The 18,397-nt window shown below is 43.1% G+C and overlaps 4 protein-coding genes across 4 annotated transcripts; 2 read left to right on the top strand and 2 right to left on the bottom strand. All coding sequences in view use genetic code 11, as the record gives it.

Moving 5' to 3' along the window:
* Positions 1-1,172, top strand: EGR_00071 (Selenoprotein W; the record flags this gene model as incomplete). The annotated part of the gene is made up of 5 exons (XM_024489320.1): positions 1-25; positions 693-793; positions 889-942; positions 978-1,055; positions 1,086-1,172. The coding sequence occupies 5 exons, from the start codon at positions 1-3 to the stop codon at positions 1,170-1,172; spliced, it is 345 nt and encodes a 114-aa protein (XP_024355998.1).
* A 311-nt stretch (positions 1,173-1,483) lies between these two features.
* EGR_00070 (ER degradation-enhancing alpha-mannosidase-like protein) lies at positions 1,484-8,688 on the bottom strand (the record flags this gene model as incomplete). Its single annotated transcript, XM_024489319.1, has 16 exons — positions 1,484-1,715; positions 1,889-2,142; positions 2,210-2,253; positions 2,541-2,781; positions 3,070-3,470; positions 3,761-3,851; positions 4,164-4,288; positions 4,343-4,730; positions 5,391-5,654; positions 5,946-6,187; positions 7,008-7,197; positions 8,002-8,191; positions 8,266-8,378; positions 8,412-8,552; positions 8,583-8,628; positions 8,660-8,688. 16 exons carry the CDS (start codon positions 8,686-8,688, stop codon positions 1,484-1,486), a joined length of 2,991 nt encoding a protein of 996 aa, XP_024355997.1.
* Positions 8,689-9,135: 447 nt separating this feature from the next.
* Positions 9,136-13,959, top strand: EGR_00069 (hypothetical protein; the record flags this gene model as incomplete). The annotated part of the gene is made up of 7 exons (XM_024489318.1): positions 9,136-9,165; positions 10,590-10,667; positions 10,971-11,190; positions 11,701-11,839; positions 12,109-12,409; positions 13,476-13,691; positions 13,840-13,959. 7 exons carry the CDS (start codon positions 9,136-9,138, stop codon positions 13,957-13,959), a joined length of 1,104 nt encoding a protein of 367 aa, XP_024355996.1.
* A 666-nt stretch (positions 13,960-14,625) lies between these two features.
* EGR_00068 (Importin subunit beta-1) lies at positions 14,626-18,195 on the bottom strand (the record flags this gene model as incomplete). The annotated part of the gene is made up of 9 exons (XM_024489317.1): positions 14,626-14,881; positions 15,009-15,232; positions 15,400-15,891; positions 16,195-16,550; positions 16,586-17,264; positions 17,297-17,522; positions 17,555-17,832; positions 17,865-18,106; positions 18,144-18,195. 9 exons carry the CDS (start codon positions 18,193-18,195, stop codon positions 14,626-14,628), a joined length of 2,805 nt encoding a protein of 934 aa, XP_024355995.1.
* Between the last annotated feature and the right edge of the window lie 202 nt (positions 18,196-18,397).

Raw genomic sequence — 18,397 nt, 5'->3', positions numbered from 1 at the left:
ATGGTTTACTGGTGTCATGTCTCGTGTCTATTATTTCCTTCTAATTTCTTCGCAATTCAGTATTGTCCAAACATTTGTCTAGCCATGTTTTGTTCAATTAATAAAGGCTTCGAAGAGGCGCCACCTTTTTACGTATGTAGCACTGCCATAAAAAGGAAACAGCTATAGCTGTTGCCTTTATGAAGATAGAATTAATGTGGCTGCCAAAGTAGTGGGTCCGTTTGGGTTCTTCTTCTTGCAGTCATAAGCTGTTTGCTGGCGAGGCTTTTCTTCTGTCACGTAAGGACGTAGTAATCATCCACAATTGATCTTTTGCACTGGTTTCGCTTGCCGTTGCCACAAACTTGGCATCCCGAACCTCGTGAGGGAAGGGCTGACGTCCTGCAAGCCGGAGAGCGGTTACATGTCCACACCCCCTGAACTCTGTACCAGTTTTCCCTACTAACTTTCCCTGATAAACATGTTAAAATCAAACCAACATGAATGTTACAGGCGTGTGAAGAACAGGGAAGAGGAGACCTACGAGCCTCGTCCTACTTATTACAATTTATTTCATTGCGAGATTATTTTCTCACTGCTTTTGTGTTAGCAACAAGCACCACTACTTTTATCATTTATGTCGAAATTTGACAGGAATTCGGTTTTAAATGTGCACTTTAGGTTATATGCATGGTGGTAATTCATATAACTAGGGATATATACTCGTTTGAGTGACTTTGTTTGTGGCGCCGTTTCCCAATCTCCCTACCGAGCTTCCGGACTTGATGGTCGTGAGGGTTCATGTCGTTTATTGGTAGGTTTTTTTTTGTTCAACGATCATTTCCCATAGTGGTGCCTGAGGCTACGAACCGAGAGTGAGTCCATTACCTTCCCCTCAATGCTCTTTAGTTCAACCGGTTCAAAGATGCCTTAATAGGTCGCTTCGGTGCAAATGTTGAAGTGGTACTGTGATGCATCTGCTAAGCCTTATTTTGTAGACTGGTGAAGGCACACCCACTTCGACTGGTTGGTTTGAGGTTGAAGTTTCTGGCGTTGGACTAGTGTTCTCGAAGAAGGTACTACACTTGTAGTGATTTGACTCTTAGAACGGCGATGGATTTGTCGATAGTCAAACAAAGTTGGACGCCATCACCGACGCAATCGAAAAGGCCATGAGGCTACGCACCCATTAAGAATCCAGTAGTGCCTCATTCTTGTCCCAGTTTCACTGCAGTCTGTCCGTTAACTTATGACCAACCTCGTCTAAATACCATGGACGATGTTGCGATGCATTAACGAGGTGGACCCACAGTGAACTGGTTCTTTGCACCATCGGTTTATTTTACACATTTGTATGCTTCACCTCCCATCATTTCTACTTTAGAAGTCGTATTACTCATGATGCATTTCTAATAAAATACACACAAGCGATTGAAGTAACTGGCCCTGTGTGCTGAAAGACGGTGTAGCTGTAACTGCATGAGTCCACTCACAATCCTCTCCCCTAACAAGAATTTGCCTGTGTGAGAGTCAACCTGAGCCGAAGATACGGTCGGTGGCACTCGTCTATGACAGCGTTTGTTGTAGAAATGCCGCGGAGACACTTGCCAACGCGATAGCACCAACGGCGACTCAGCCTCGTCACGGAGGCTCGTCCCCTCGGGTCTTCAGTCTCGGTGATCTGGGAGAGGGCCGCCTCACTGACGGCAAGCATTAAATCTTTGCAGTACTCGTCACTGGAAAGATAATTATATCATAAGGCTTGTCCTCTGTTGATCGGTTGGCAAGCCTTGGGAAGTCACTGCGGGTTATAAAATGCAACTCTTGTGGGGCGCATTAGAACAGTCAAAAGTAATTGCTTTAAGAGATATGTCAAACCTAGGTAGCTGTTCGGGAATATGCTGCTTACTGGTTTGCGGTCGGCCAGTTCTTATCTATGAGTTCGGCCCATGCACTTGGATTCCTGGGAGAGATGTGTCCAGAAGTTTTGTTCAATAAAACGAAGGTTTCCGTTTCGTCCACCGGACCTAGAGTTATATTCCACCCGTCTTTGCCTTCCTGATGCGTCTCGTCTGCTCTAATTGCTTCCTGAGGGCACAGGGACTGTACCGTTTCAACATGAGCCGAGAGTTCAAAACACTGCTCGTGCCCATCCGTTCTCGGCTGTAATTATAAACAACGACTGATATTTCAACAAATGAATGACAGACTAGGGGATAGAAGAACGAACCTGAGAAATACTGTCCAAGTAATGCAGGCTTTGGGACAAAATTTCTGTAAGGGAACAGACATCTAAGCATAGTGAATGAATCAGGGTAGATGAGAAAAATCGGTTGGAACTTTGTGGTGCGTCTAGCGATAGGGCGCGCTGATTTGCCATTTATTTCAACGGCATTCATCTATATAATCTAGGGGGTTAGGTGAAAATGCTTTTAACGACATTTGAGGAACGTTAATGCTTAAGAGTCTCGGCAACCCGGGTCTAACGACCGATACCAATTACGAACAAAATGAAAGCAAAAGTGGACCAAAAATGGCTGTAGTTTGATGTGAGTGCGCACTTGGGATGTCGTTCTTTTTGGCTATCATCGCAAGGACTGGTTTCCGCTTCAGCTTCCACCGACGCCCCATAGCGGAGACGAGGGCTCTACCCTCTTCGTGGAAGACGAAAACAAAGGGGAGTTGCATTAGTTCCCTCGGCGGGGTGCCGTCCGGTGCGTCGCCAGACATGTAAAAGAGTTTATCCTTTGCGGACGATGTCCCCGGAGTACTGTCCACCACAATCACTCCGCGCGCACCCATCTATGTAATTATTTTAGAACAAAAAAATTCGCCATATGAACAAGCAGTATTTACAATGATGACTGAAACGTAAAAAAACAGGATTTAATTAAGCGATTCTAAACGTATTATGATGAGAAGAATCACATATAGGAAAACTCTAGAACATAAATACTATGAAAGGGTAGCGCCCTGTTAAAATTATCTAGACTAATCCATAGTCCATCCTCAAATTAGATAGATAGGATGCTTCAGGTGGTTAAGGCGGTAGATGTCATTGAGCTGCGAGCAAAAACAGGTAGGTCCCACCTGTTTCACATTGATTGCCTTCTCCAGAAACATGCAACCGCCACGCTTGACCAGCACGATGGCGTCCTTCAGCAGACGCCTTGGTTTGCTGGCGCCCTCGAACTCAGAATCCTCGTAAAATGAAGGCTCGACGAAGTCGGCGTGGAGCTGCTCGTTGGCTAGGAGAAGCCCATCCGAGTAGACTGGCGTGCAGGCATCAAAAGGTTCCGCGATAACAAGGGGGCCTATGACGGGCTGCCAATCGATGTCTGGGGTGATGAGGGTGGGGGAGGCGGTGGCATCGGTGATATTTGGAGACTCGCCCGGATAGAAGGTGAACATGGATGGACCCGCCTCAAAACGTATTCGGCCGAAGTGTGGTGGATGGATAAGGGCGACTGTTTGTGATATGACTACCTCCCCTTTGGTTAACGTTTAACAAGGAACGGTTAAGCTTCTATCTCATTAGCAAAGTGAATTCGGTAACTAAACACTAAATTATTGAAATGCCATAATTCCCACAAGGAAAAGGGGTATATGTATCGCGCTGTATCAGGATTCATGAACACGCAAGCTACTGCAAGCTATACAAAATAAGGAGCGCCTACACTTCTGCGGGAACATTTCTAATGGTTTTAATAATCTCAGATGATAAACAAAACAGTGCATTACGATTGAATAAATTAAACAACTGCTGGAATAGAAGTGTTACCGAGAGATCTTCCTTGTGATCTGGCATTACTTAAGTCAATGACCTCCTCGATGAATTTCACACCAGAAAGACCGAGAAGAGGAGAATCCGCCTAAAAGTAAATACCAGAACCGTCTGCTCGGGAAAATTAACCTACGACGCCAATTAAATGTGAACAAAGGAATCGTACTTCGACATTTAGATCAAATCGACGAGGGTATATCTTTTGTGAAGCATAATATGCAGTTTTTTTTAGGGAACACTAGGCATTTGATTTGTGTATTAGCCAACAAACAGCCCACGACAGTTCAACTTCGATTAAATCTAATCATAGGCATTTTTTTTCCCGTGCCTGTCCAATCGTTCCCTTTTCCATAGCAAAGTGGAGAGCAAATGTTATATCAGAGAAGTTGTAGGTGCACACCTGGTTGCGATTGAGTTTAAGTTGAATTTCACCATTTTTTCCTACCACCACCATGATACCCATTTGGCGCAGCATTTGTAGGTGGGTGATGTTATTAGCATTGAAGGAGGTGGGAGTGACGAGGCCTAAGGGAAGGGAGGAAGAGTCGTGGTCACTGATCAGATGTCTGGATCGCAAACTTTTCGCCATGGAACGCAGGGGCTGTCGGATGGTCTCGAGATGGTAATGCTGATGCCACGGGCCCACACGGCACGTGGTCGGACGAGTGCATAATAGGCGCCGCAAGGTGCTGGAACTGCTAGGTGCCGCGCAAGTACCGCCCCAGGCGCGGCCGAGGGCACCCGGCACCGCTACCACCGCCTCTTCCACCAACCGCGCATGTGCGATCACCGGTGGATGTTGTTTCGGTAGGCCGATGGGGAGAACGTGCGCCTCAGTTGTCAACACGTACTGTTCCAAGTCAATCGGCAAATCCGAGGGCTCCGAGAACAGGAGATAAAAGTACTTGAAAGTCTCCGCCAGTACAAAGGAGTCCATCCTATCCGAATGTTCCATTGTTCGGATATCCTAAGAATTACGAAATTCCCCCAATAACGGTGGAAAAGGCGCAGGTAGTCTATCGTCAATTAAGAGACACTTACGGCAGTTTCAGTAATTTCTACACCATCTAATACCGAAAAATGAATTTCAGTGTCTAGCACTTTGGCTGACCAAAACAGGCGGAAAAAAAGGCTTAGAATTTGTTTGAACTTAACAGAGGTTAGTTTATCAAATTCAGACAAACGAGCAAATATGGAGCAACAAATTCACGTACTATAAGTACGCAAATTATAAAGACTAACATCGTTATCGATTTTACCACTTTTCTAGGTGATTTTGCAGTGACAAAACGTGATTCAACAAGATAACACCTTTATGAGGAAAGTGGAAACCAATTCATAGTAAATTATAACAAACAACCTGTGAGGAATTTATTGGTACGAAAGACTTTATATCTGAAATGCCGAAATTTGAACCTTTAAAATAAGGTCTATTGTTCCTGTTCTAATAAGGGAAACATATTTTCGTTTGAGCTGTCTATCAAACATCATATCATTAGAAATTACATCCAGCTAATATGGATTTATTTTCCACAACTATCGGAACACTGGCCACTGAAGTGGATTCTCTTCAATATTTGGCCAGAGACCATGGATTGCCTTTCAAAAGCGTTTCGGTCGAGCTAACCTCAACAGCTGCGAAACCACAGGGCACCCTGGAGTGTTGCTCAATGCTCTCCAACAGTTCGGCCCCCACATATAAGTAGTAGGGGTCGCTGGTACCCTTGTAAAGGAGATACGTAGACTCTACAAGTTCTGGCCGAATTAGGTAATAGGGCCAGTAAATGTCCATGTCTGTGGTGAAAGCCTCTGGCAGAAGACCGTGCTCCTTGTGCACCATGAAGAGCATCTCGTGATGCGCAACCGCCGCACTCACGTCCCCGTTGATTGTCTTGGAAAAAGAAGTGAAATAGCAAGTTATATGGATAAATTAAAATGCTTCCTCTTGATACTCCATGAATATGCAAAAAAACAGATGAGTATATACTTATTTCATGAGTGAAAACCCTTCGCAACCTTAATAAATTAACAGTGACATCAAGTCAATCAAAGGAGACATAAATAAAGGAGATGCAAGTACAGTTTCTCCTCAAAAATAACCTTTGTACAAGTAGTTACAACATTAGTTTGAAAAATAGTGAACGAATATTAGAACACTAGAACCGGTTCTTGTAGTGCCTACCTGAAGTCCGGGCCAGAATGCCTGAAGAGCGTCCATATAGAAGCGGCAGCGCTCCGAAGGCTTGTGCATGAACACACTGAGAAAGGAGAAGGGGAACGCCTTGGTGCCTGGGCCACCCATGTAGCGCTCTATGGCGGAGTAGTGCGTCTGGAAGCGGTGAAGATAGACGGGGTCACCGAGGAGACCGTAAGCCTTGAGCAGACTCTCATAGTAAGAATCGATGCCCGCACCGACGCCCGACTCTAAATTCAACCAATAAAGTGTTAACACACCTCCCTTTGTTCAACTCGTTGACAGAGCCATTAAGACCGCCTTGTCATTGACTTGAACAAAAACACAAGGTATAAAATTCAGACCGACAATCGGTAATCACCAGCAAAGGCCAAAGGGCTAGGGTCTAGTACAAAGATCTCTTTAACATTCGCGATGCCCATTCCCCGCAACATCAATAGAAATAATTAGTGCTCTGACAATTTAATCTTTCGCCCATGCTTCCCTAACAGAATGTGGTTCCATAATTAAACCACAAAGTGGCGGACACACAGGCTCATGAGTAACATTTACTAAGCATTTGCGAATTTTCGCAATAGCATTCCGGCTTTAATGCAACTACTTATCAATTTGCTCATTTCTATGACCATAGCATTGGCTCAAAATTTTATTCATTCAAAAAGGCAAGACTTGTTCGACCAAATGGAAGGCACCAAATGTAGGACAAAATCGGCAGATTTATCTACAAAATAAGCCACAGAATGATGCATCTGGCCCCTCAAAATTACCAGAGGTTAAAAGAGCGATAAGACAAAGATTTCATGAAATTTGAAATATTGCTTCAATAGTCTTCACTGCTTAACTTTGACAGTGTGGAAAGGATAGAAAGTGTGATGCTGAAATGAATTAATCAAACGGACAACAGGCGAGGAAAATCTTGAAAATGGATGTGAAACACCGCAAGGATAACAAAAGTAGACGGCGAGAGTTTATAGTAGATAAGGTAAAATAGCAAGTAAGTGGTAATAAAGGCAACTTCAACTGAAATTGGGGTATTTTGTTGGAGCCTACCTCTACGAATCCATTCCCCACTGTTGACGTTGATTTCAGTTCCAACAAGATCCGAGTAGCGATTGCGTTGTTGCCAGAGATAAGAGAGCGCATTAGAAGCCATCATTTCGTAAACAGGATCGCCAGAAAAGCGACTGAGAGCAGCGAATTCTAAAATAAGCGTTCCTGCACAGGCCGTACAGGTTTGAACCTAAAATATTACCATACATTAGTGAATCTGGAAACATTTCAGGTTTTACGCAATCAAGCACAATACAATCAACTTGCCACCCATAAAATACGAAAAATTTTGTCCGTGATTTGATATTCAATCTACGTGACACATATGAGCGTAGAAAGGCCAGCACGTGAGATACTTTCCAAAAGCAGATTGCATTCACAATAAAACGTTCACTGGCTGGAGTGATATCTGAGTTAAGGAGGAAGTATTCTATATATTAATGAAGTAAAAGGTAGCTGAAAAATGGACTTTGCTGCGTGATCAATACCGATGCGGTCGGTGTTTGACTGGATTTTTGGCTCAAGGCCGACACTTAAAGCCATATAAGTGTGCCTTTGTTGGTTTCAATAGTTTCCAGCATTTTTCGACACGTAAATACAGGTTCTATCATAAAAGATCAATAAAGCGGCGTCAAAGGCATTGATTCCCATGTTTTACTTTGAAGAACGATGGTCCAACAGTAACTGTAGGTATGAAAAGAGCCCCATTATTTGGGGGAAACAGTATGAAAATAATGGCAGTTACAGGAGACTGGTGCCTACGACCTTATGATGATGAATTTACATCTAGCCACAAAGCGCAAGGTAAAGAAGAAGATGGAGCTTTACATAAAACACACAATCCATTATAAACAACTAAACAGTAAAATAAGACAACTGAAGCGCATACTGATCATTCCGTGAAGGAAGAACCAAAAATCGGCCACAAGGAAACCTTTCCTAATTTTATCGTTTTTACTCTGGCCGGGAACAATGGCATCACAAAAGAACTTACTAGTGGTGATGGTTTACCTGTACGTAAATTTATGCGTGGGAAAGGTAAACCTGTGGACGTATTAAATGCGGGTAGAAGACGACTTCCTAAATCAACAGCCATGTCCAAAAGCTGTCCCCTGTACCACGATATGCGGCTGGGGTCATACTCTTTCAAAGCCAGAACCGAAACGTGACCACCGAGCAGACCGCTGCAAATAATAAAATTTGCATGGATTATTCAGAGTGTCAACAGCTAAGCTGCAATTCAGCCACAGCCACTAACCCCAAAACGCGTATATTAGTTTCAAAAACAGATACGTCGACGTCCTGGTCGAAGGAAACGTCGTGAATTACCCGAAGCACAGCATGTTCGAATTCATCAAATTCGCCAAGCAACTAAAAAGCATAGGTAAATAACTAAAAACCAACGAATAGCGTATCTAAACTGTCGATTAGTGAAAGAGAAAAGTTTCCAAGCGCTTCATCGACTGTCCCGCGAGAAAGCTCCCTATCACGGTATCGACCTTTGCAAGATAGGGGCATCAACTCATCAGCAGGATAAGCAAAATCCTACGGAAAACTAAGATAACCTATTTATACCATATAATTATTGTACGCATGAAAAAACATTTCCTTCGACTTATTCCTAGAGAAAAGTGAGACATTAACTCGCTTACTTCAATTCTTCACGCCTAATACTACTCATAAGTAACATATCCTTGCAATATGCAAGAGAAGTAGGGATCAAAAGGAAGCATACTAACGTTGCTAAAGAACCCATCAGCACGATGACCCAAACGCTATCAGTGAAGTAATTGGTCTAAAAACACGAGACAAACGACGCAACTTTAAACTTACGTGTTAAAACAATGATAGGTGCTACAATGTGGCGAATGACCTTCGCACCAAATACTATGATGCCATTATTTAAAGATATTGTTATTTAATCAGAAATTTTGTTATGCTTTTCTAATATACTAGACATGGCGTTTATTATTGGTTGTCTTACAAGCACCTTAACATAGCTTATATTGAACAGGGATCTGGTATTGCAAAAAATTTTGAGATCTAAATAGGACTGAACTAAAGACTAACTACCCGCCTCTCATTAGGTTGCCTTCATGAAAATTTTAATTAGTTTTTGGATTGTAAAATGCATAGAGGAATGCGTGGCCTAAATAAAGTTCGTTGGCGTTCAATACGCGATTAAGCTTTGCAATAACACGGCACCCAGAGCACAAACTGCAAGTCTGTAGGCTACAAGGGTTTCAATCTTCAGATTAACTATTCTTGCGCTCTCTAATTCCTTTTTGGAAAATAGGATTTTAAATTAGCCGTACGTTGCAATACTAGATTGCACGAAATGTTGGGTTTGCGATTTACGACGTTTGATAAATAATTTGGGATTAAATTAACTGCTATCCTTGCAGATCATTGCAGCGACATTAAATAGCTAATTGTCGTTTGAACTGTTCCATCAGCCCTTTGAACTTGTGCGCTGTCTTTCCCCTTACCGTTGGTCTTCTAGCCTCGCTCCGGGTTGGTTTCGTCGGTCGTTGCGCGTTTTTGTACTAGAAATTGTGATTTCGCTTTGTTTGGTGCAACTAATGTAATGTAATTCAAATTAAAGGAAGTGATTTAAAGTGTGATTGGCGACTGTTCTGCTGATTATTCTATGCTACCGATATTTGGGCCTAACCAGGACGTGGTGTGCTTACACATACATTCTGGTTGTCTGATTTGTCGGAATAAAAGTTCACAGTGTGTCAGGCTCCGTTCCAAAATGTTGCTTATGCATTAATCTCAGGCTCTACCCTAATATGGGAGATGACTCTTTGCACGTGCGTATGGCTTGGGTTTTGCATATTTCTCTGTGACATGATTTTTAGTCCTTTTTTGTGCAAACATAGTTGACTCATTTTGCCTCACTACTGACCGCTTAGTCAATACCTCAGGGGATGTAGACATTTGTTTCGCTTAACATTTTGTACAAACTTACACGTATTCTGCCACTTGTTCTTTTTCAATTTACGGTCGGGAGACGTTAAATATTGGTAATATCACACAGCTTAACTAACGCCTTTTTCTGGTTTATTGTTTTGGTTGCATTCAATTTAACAGGACTTTATACTTCGTGGTTTTTTTCGGTTCTTTGCCATGCATTATCGGTTTTATCTCCGTCGGATTTGCCTTACTGTGCATTTGAAGTGATCGGTATATTTTTACCAGAATTATAGGGGAATATGCATTGCTTAACCATCTTCATTCTTCGGTTCAAAGTGTATTTGCCTTTCATTCATTACTTTATAAGCGCAGTTCATATTTGACCACATTACCCGTGAGGTGCGTGGAAATGCTCAACGAATGCCTGTTTTGCACTTGATAATGATCTTCTAATTTTACGTAGCTTTTCTAAACATACACTTGAGTAATCAACCCAATTTTTTTTCTTCAAATACGGAAATCGAGTTTGAAATGGGCGGTCTTACCAGGCTTTTTAGCCCTAAAGCTAAACTAATGGTTAAATAGCCTATTCTTAAAGTACAGTATCTACTTATAATCTACACAAGTTTGAGTTTGTTTATAGTTAAGCACTGTTTTCTCCAGGTCATGCTTGGGAAAGCTCCATTTAACCGACCGTGGGTTTTGAAAAGTTATGCGCCCTTCTCGGATGAGGATTGTAATGTGAGTTTTCTCCAATTCATTGTCTTTAAGAGCGGTATTCGTATCTATTATCTGCTTTTAATTTGTAGTTTATTGCTGAAAACCATATAGGGCCTTCCACAGAACCTAACATATGCAAAATCTTTGCTATTCTTTTCGTGTTTAAAAGTAGAAGATACAAAAACGTCACTAATTCCAATGCTTGTCGATTCCTCCCACATTTTCTACAATCTTTTGTCGATTTTTGAAAAGACAAAGTCAGTTTCTCTGACTGATTAACTAAACATTTGTTGGGTGTACGCTCTATGTATGCGTCTGCTGCAGGATTGTGAGGCCGTTTCCAACAGGGAGGTCGAGCGGACTGTGGCGGTAGTAGCAGAGGCCCAATTATCTGACGACGAGGCCACCTCCGTCTATTACTTGCCCCCGCCGGCCTCCGCCTTGGTGTGCCTTCCGCCCAACCCCGACCCACCGCCTTTTAACGCCTTCGCTGAACCCCTCACCATTGAAACCAGAGGCTTGTCTCCAAGTTCTCATCTACAAGGTGACTCTACCATCGCTCTAGCTGGTTTCTCATTCAGCGAAGGCCCACTTCTATCCTTCCTCATACTATGTTTAACGTATCCTTCAAGGAAATATCTATTATTTCATCCCTTGATGACTGATTGGGCTGAACTCTTTTTAGTTCCGGTGCTTAGGGTTGCTTTTTAATTTATTCTTGTTTTTGCTTGATACCTGGGCAGCACTTAGAACGATTTCATAATATTTCCATAATACCTGTAAGTCAAAACATGCTCTTCATCGCTTACCTTTTGCTCGTTTGCTGTTTTAAACAGAAACGACGTTGAGTAGGCATTTTTGGGACTTAAGATGGGCCCTCTTACCTTAATATATGATAAAGATGTTAGTAATTTCTCATAATAAGCTCAAAAGGTGTGCTAAAAATCATGTAATGACTTAAAGGTAGGTGTGCGTATTTGATCATCTCAGTCTAAAATCGGAGCTTTTCTACGCCTTCGTAGGAGACGTATTACGTGCATTTGTTCCATTGCAGAAAAAAAAGTAGACCCGTTTTACGTGGATAGTCTAAATTTACAAAAGGAGATTCTCAATCCCGGTGGAGTTGAAATTTATGTATCCGCGTCTAATCTTCTCGAAAATGTTGCGATAGTCGAATTGGAAAATAATCTGTGGTAAGCACTATCAGTGAATTCGGACAGTATTAAGATTTTACAAATTTGTAGTATATCAGGTTTTCCGATGATGTTTAGCTCTACAGTTTGTCCAATAAAGTAGTCCTTATAGGGGTTTTTACAAATATCATACTGTCAACTATTTTCGTAATTCTGCTAACAAATAAACTGCTCTTTTTCAGCAATGTTTGATTCAGTCCATAAAAGTTGGGTGATGTCATTACCGTAAAACCTTGAATTTGAATGCACTGTGACTGCGTAATGTTAAGGGTTGGTGGTTGGAACCCTCGAGTGCCCGATTTGCCCAGCCTCTTCCACATGGGAGATCTTCTGATCTCTGTCAATGATCATAAGGTGCAGACCCAGCGTCAATTCAAGAAGATTGTTGAGGGCACGAAACGGTGGGTGGCACAGGAGCGGCAGCGGAAGCCCGACATAGCGCTGAACCCAGCCGAGGTGAAGTGTCGGCTACGTCTGAGGCGACTGCCTCTCGCTAAGACTCTGATCGTGTGTAGACAGATGCAAGACCAAAAGATCGGTATCAACTTCGACGATAGTGGTACCAACAAGGTGAGTTTCGTGCACTGGAAAATCAGATTTTTCCAATCAACCGTTTTGTTCCTAATGTGTGAGAAGTAAGGTGAACATTGGAACGGTAGCATGTCGCTTATTAATGTGGTTCACTTGGTCTTAGTGGTATAGCAGAAGCTTTTGATTGATTACGCATGCGAATGGTCAGGTACTGGCGTAAGACTGTGTATTTGCGGTAAATTTGCGCGTCTCGTTTGTTTACCATTATTCTCTTCCCAATGGTCTGCGGAAGTGCGTGAATGTGATGAGGGCCCTCCGTTCCGAGGCCAGCCATTAAAACTCGGAATCTTCATTTATCGTGCTACACGCGTTTCGTCGAATGTTGATGGCTGAGTTGATGCACGAACAATCTGTTAGATGCTGTTATGTTTCATAACACATCTAGGGTTACAAGGTCAAAGTAATTTTTTTGAGCTTTTAGCTATGGGTATTTTGGGATTACAGTAATCAAGTTATTCCTATATGATATAGCTGAAAATCCTCACTATTTCTGGAACTACCTGATGGGAAAGCAGATCTAAATTTATCAAAATAGTTACAGTATTTTGGAAGTACAATCCCTCAGCTGCGTTCCTTTGACGTTTGTTACTGCCTCATAAAGTACATTTCTTATCGCCCAACTTTACGATCAGCACTGGCGGCATCTAAATTTCTCCAACTACCAAGCAAACGGAAATCTTTGTCGGTCGATGTCTTTGGGTACTGTCATGTCAATTAGGAAGAATTTCCGTTCGAACCATATATTAGACATGGAAATGTCATCGATTCAGATAAACTTACTACTTTTACACGGCTGCTTCCACTTGTTAATGATCTCAATTCTTGTCCCGAATCAGGTCATAGCAAAATAAGATCTACAAATACGGTATATTTTTAAGTGAGTTTATCTAACAATTGGGGAAAAATAACCGAAAAAACCTCACCTACACTAGTTTTCTCTTGGACAAAAACGTTCCGCACATCGCTTGGGTGGATGAAAGCTCATTGTTTAGGTTTAAAACGAATTTCAAATTTTAGTTACAGTGATACTATTAAACGCTGATAGGTGAAGAGTATAGACCCGGAGGGCCCCCTAGCATGCACTGGTCTGCTCCCCTTCGCCCCGTCTTTTGTCAAAAAGTCCGCGAGTGTCCCCTTCCCCATGTCAGTCCTACGGTTTCTTGATCAAAAGCAGACCAACTCGGCTCCAGTAAATTTCGTACCGTGGACGGCGACAGAAATCAACCACAGGCCCCTCAATCCCTTCTTCAAACAGCACGAGGTACCTCCTGCCACATTCCCGGTCATTTAGCTTCCACCGCCTTTATTTTCGTACTTATTCAAGCACAATCTCTTAAATCTCAATTTGAAAGTCAAGGTCAAGCTGTGGAACTTCAGCGTATACTTTTAGACGTGTTTCTCATTTGTAGGCGGACCTGTTGATCGGGGCTCGAGGGATGGTAATTAGCGTAACATTCCAGCCCTCCGACTTCATGGAAGCGCTATGCAGAAAAATCAGGAAATTAAAGTCGCACCGGACATTCTTCTAAGTGATTCTGTCCTTATTAAACTTTATACTTTTGCTAACAAACCAGTTCGCTTTAATGTCTTGTTTAGATTGACGAATTAACCCAATGATAACTTGCACAGACGCTTAGTAGGGATGCCAATTCCGTCACCATCATCACGGAGATGTGACCAAGCGCCCCAAATTCTTCACTACTTTCCAATGTAAATTTTCACATAAAGAAGAAAGGAAGCCTTCACATAAACCTCACCTGTTACCAAAATGATGGAACCCATCGCAGTTCGAGCCAGGAAGTATTAAAAGTTGGCAGAACCAATAATAAGGGTTGGAGGAGTGAGCTTGCAAGAATAGATCTCTGACTTGTGGGGAGAAGCGATGAAGAAACTGGAAATGCAGAGTGGATAGGCATCTGTTCTTCAGCAAAAATACGAAACAGATGAAGATGACAGAGGTTTGTACAAGATGAAGGGATTGCTAGAGATGGTTAAGAATATGCAGAAAATCGCCGTAGAAAAGGTCACAAAGAGGAGGGCCGGTACTTAGGAGTCTAAGGGATGGAGCAGAGGATGCGACGACTACCTATAAATCAGAAAAGGCGAAAACTAGCGAGCACTGCTGTACTCGGGATTGCAGTCATTGCATGCGAATGCTTACATCGCGCTAGTATCACGAAAAGTGAGTACCAACCTTAAGTCTTCATAGAACCAACGGAATCCCCAGCAGTGGTGAGCATTGAGGCGCCCGAAGCGGCATCGGAGTATTGCTGTGCCTCCATACCGGCGGCCTTGGCAGCACTTTGCGACTTTTTGATCTCCTTGATTGCCCAGTGGGCCATAGTCCGCGTATGGCTGTTCTTCGACCGACGTCCCTGTTGCAGTACATTCTGTAGAGGTGTGACGTCTATGAATGGCAAAATTTGCGCCCCGAACGATGACACGATATCACTAAAGTTTGACGTGGAAATACTTTTGAATAAAATGGAGAGCCAACAATAGCTCCATTAGCACATAAATGAATGTATCAATTAACAAAGATAATTATTTAAGACCTTAAAGTGGCTAAATGGCATACCCAATAAGGCCACAGGATGAAGAGATGATATCATCCGTAGCGACAGTTTCATTCCCGACATGTTGAATGAAGGTTATGATGAAGTTGATGTGACCAGCAATAAACTGTAGTTGAGGACTTTGCTGTCCGTTCTCATTTTCCTTCATGCCTTGAATTATACCTGTGTAGGCCTCGAGGCAACTGCTCCATAAAGAATTCAGATAATCCACCATATCTGGGTCGGTCTATAAGTGTCGCAAAGAGATTTGGGCAAGGGAAATGTGATCGCAGTCTACACAAAGCAAACTGTAACAACTTAGAAGAAATGCTTTGGGAAATAGACTAAGGCACCAGCAATAGCTCGTACTGACTTCTTTCTGTGAGTACGATAGGAATGGACACGAGCACCTACCAAATCGACCTCTGCTCGTGTCGCCTGCTCCAGAGTCTCCATTACAACTGGAAGATATTTTGCGAAACCGGGTCCAAGTGCTAATGAGATGTCGCCGAAGGCCGAAAGAATTGCAGGTCGAATAGATTTATCCGCCTCAGTGTTCTGGAGCACTTCCATAAGAATCTGCACAATGATATCACAGTATGGTGTAATGTGCTTGTTCAATACACGACAGAGGTCGGAGAGGAGGCCAATCGCGTTGATACACACTTGAGTCTCGACACAAAGGTAGAGGCAGCGATGAAGAATGGGCATGACTGACTCCAAGTAAGGAAGAAAGGCTTCTCCTAGAACATCAAGAAGTGCGGACAGCGCGAGTAGAGCGTCTTCCTGAACACCGGTAGAGGTCGACGCCACGGCAACTTTCAATTCACTAGCCTGGTCACCAGCCCCCTCTGAAGCTTTGGCATTAGTTGTCGACGCCAACATCGCCATGAGGGCCGACATGATCTACATGGGACGATAACACGGTTAGGTGTCCTGAGTAGATTCAAAGTACACGATTCTAAGCAGTAGATATGCAACCATTCAAGCAGGTCGGACATTTAATGCACTTTAACTAAGCCATTCGGCGCTTATCGTGTCAAATGAAAATTCGTAAAAATAGCATCGCTAAAAGTATGTTGAGTTAAGCAAAGATACTCATTCAATATGCTCTTAATGTAGGAAAAGATTAAGACGTCGGGGAAATACGTTCCTAAAAAGGTTTTCTTGAAGTGACACGAGAGTCATTTAACCTCGAACGACACTCACTGGTTGCGCTAAGGCAGGAGCATCTTCTTTACTTATTTTTCCCAAAACTGACTGTAGGGTAGCGCATAAGAGGGATTGGAGATCATTGAATTGTGCACGGTCTTGCGACGAAACCACTTGACTCTCCAGACTCATCACATAATTAAGCCGTTCCAGAATAATAGTTGTAACACGCTTAACTTCCTCATAGCAATCTTTCGCTGCTGATTTCATCAACGACATCAGAGCCGAATAAGCAGCATTCCTCAGATTGTGCTGCGCTCCATCTGGACGATCTGCGACCGCCAGAAGTCCTTCAATAATCACCTTGAAGTAAGGCGATAGAGCATAAGTAGGTGGTTCTAATGCTCCCTGTTCTAAATAGGGTTACGTGATTAGCAATTATGCCTACCGCCCGCAGATACCGCATCAAAAGCGCTATCAGCAAGGTTCGAAAATGCCCAACAAACGTTGGCAGCGACACGGGGCTCTGAGCGCAGGCCATTAAGAAACCCATTGATCAATGAGCTGAGGTATTCCGCAGCGAGAGCGACCTCTGGAAGAATTTCGCACACGCGACCAAGTGTCCAAGCGGCAGTGTCTCGCACAGCTGAGGACTGATCCCCGAGCATATCTATAATGACTGGCATCGCTGACACAACAAGTGGCTTAAGTGCCTCTGGATTAGGACCCTCCAAAATACTCCCAAAGCTCATAACCGCGGCATCTCGGAACCTCCAGTTGGCATCCTGTATATGTTGCTCGACGAAAGGTATCACTATTTCTACTATGGCATCCTCGCAAGCCTGAGCAAGCAGCATTATGCAAACGCCAGCGGCTTTACTGGGATTCCATTCATCGTCGTCATCGCCCTCATCTTGCTTGGCTAGTATCTCCATCAGAATAGGAACAATATAATGCAGAGCGCCCTTAGCATAATACCTGCTCGAGACAGAGGGGGGTTGACCTTTTTCAGCACATTCACATGCCTCAATGGCCAACTCCAATTCTTCATCACTGACAGTTGACCAAAACTCGATACCCTGCAGTGATACTTCAGGAACTTCGGATTTCATAGCATTCAAAGTGATCTAGGAAATCCGATCAAAAAAGAATACCTTACCGCAAACAGAGCCTGACCCATGTACATTTCCATGTAGCTGTAATAAAGCGACATTATTTTCACAAGACACTGGAGGGCCGCCACTCTAATCAATGGATCGGAAGACTGAGTGGATTCGCAAACAACCTGCATTATGTAGTTACGCTCGTGCTCGACGTCAAAATGGCGCTTGGTGAACTCGAGAGAGTTGAGAAGTGCATTTGTTGCAGCCAGTTTAACTTTGTCGCTATGGGAAATGACATAAACAAGGAGTACTACCTTGGCTCTTCTTTTTTCATCCCGAAAATAATAGCAGTCAATATCTCACTTGACTGATTGGATAGTATAGCAGGTTCAATGTCCTGACAAAGATACCCGATAGCCTCAAGAGTTGCATGCTTAATGCTTTCAGTGCTACTAGGACTTGTCACATTCATGACTAGCTTCGACATTAAATCCGGCCACCTGTTGGCCGGGAACTCAGCGCAAGCTATGTGAGCCACACACTGGGCAGCGGAGCTATGAGCAGTTGTCTCGGTACCAAGAGCTTCAAGGCACTAACAACGAATAAACCCACACAAAAACACACCTTTTGTTTAATATAGTTTGTGTAATCCGCAGGCATCTGAAGCCAGCGATCATGATACGACATTCTGACGGTTAAGTCCTTGGAGTAAATTGCATTCTTCAGCTGCAACCCAGCCTGCATTCGAGAAATCGGATCACACTGTACATTTGCAAGGATGTCGCTTAAATTTTTTAACAGTCCCGGCAAATCAACCTTTGCTGCCTCTTCTAGATACTGCTGCGCAGCAACCAACTCATTGTTTACTAGGAAAGGAATACTGATTTATAGAATCGTATTTACCATTGGAGCCTGTTTTCTGAAGAACCGTTAACAAGGTTTCAACAGCGGACATCGCCCCAACCACCACCACAGCACAGCGTACGAAAATTGCTTTCGCCGCCGGCCGTTGGATATCGTCTTAAACAATTCCAAGTAATAGCAAAAATATGTGGCAAAAAATTGCTTTAGTAATAATATTATACTATCTGTGCTAAATTTGTAGCTGTTTTTTCAACTTTTCCATCTTAGAGGGGATTACCGCTTTCCCATTACTC

This window comes from Echinococcus granulosus (genome assembly GCF_000524195.1).
Source record: "Echinococcus granulosus chromosome Unknown EG_S00001, whole genome shotgun sequence".
Lineage (NCBI taxonomy): Eukaryota > Metazoa > Platyhelminthes > Cestoda > Cyclophyllidea > Taeniidae > Echinococcus > Echinococcus granulosus.
Note: the sequence above shows the minus strand (reverse complement) of the source record. Positions and strands in the feature narration are given on the sequence as shown.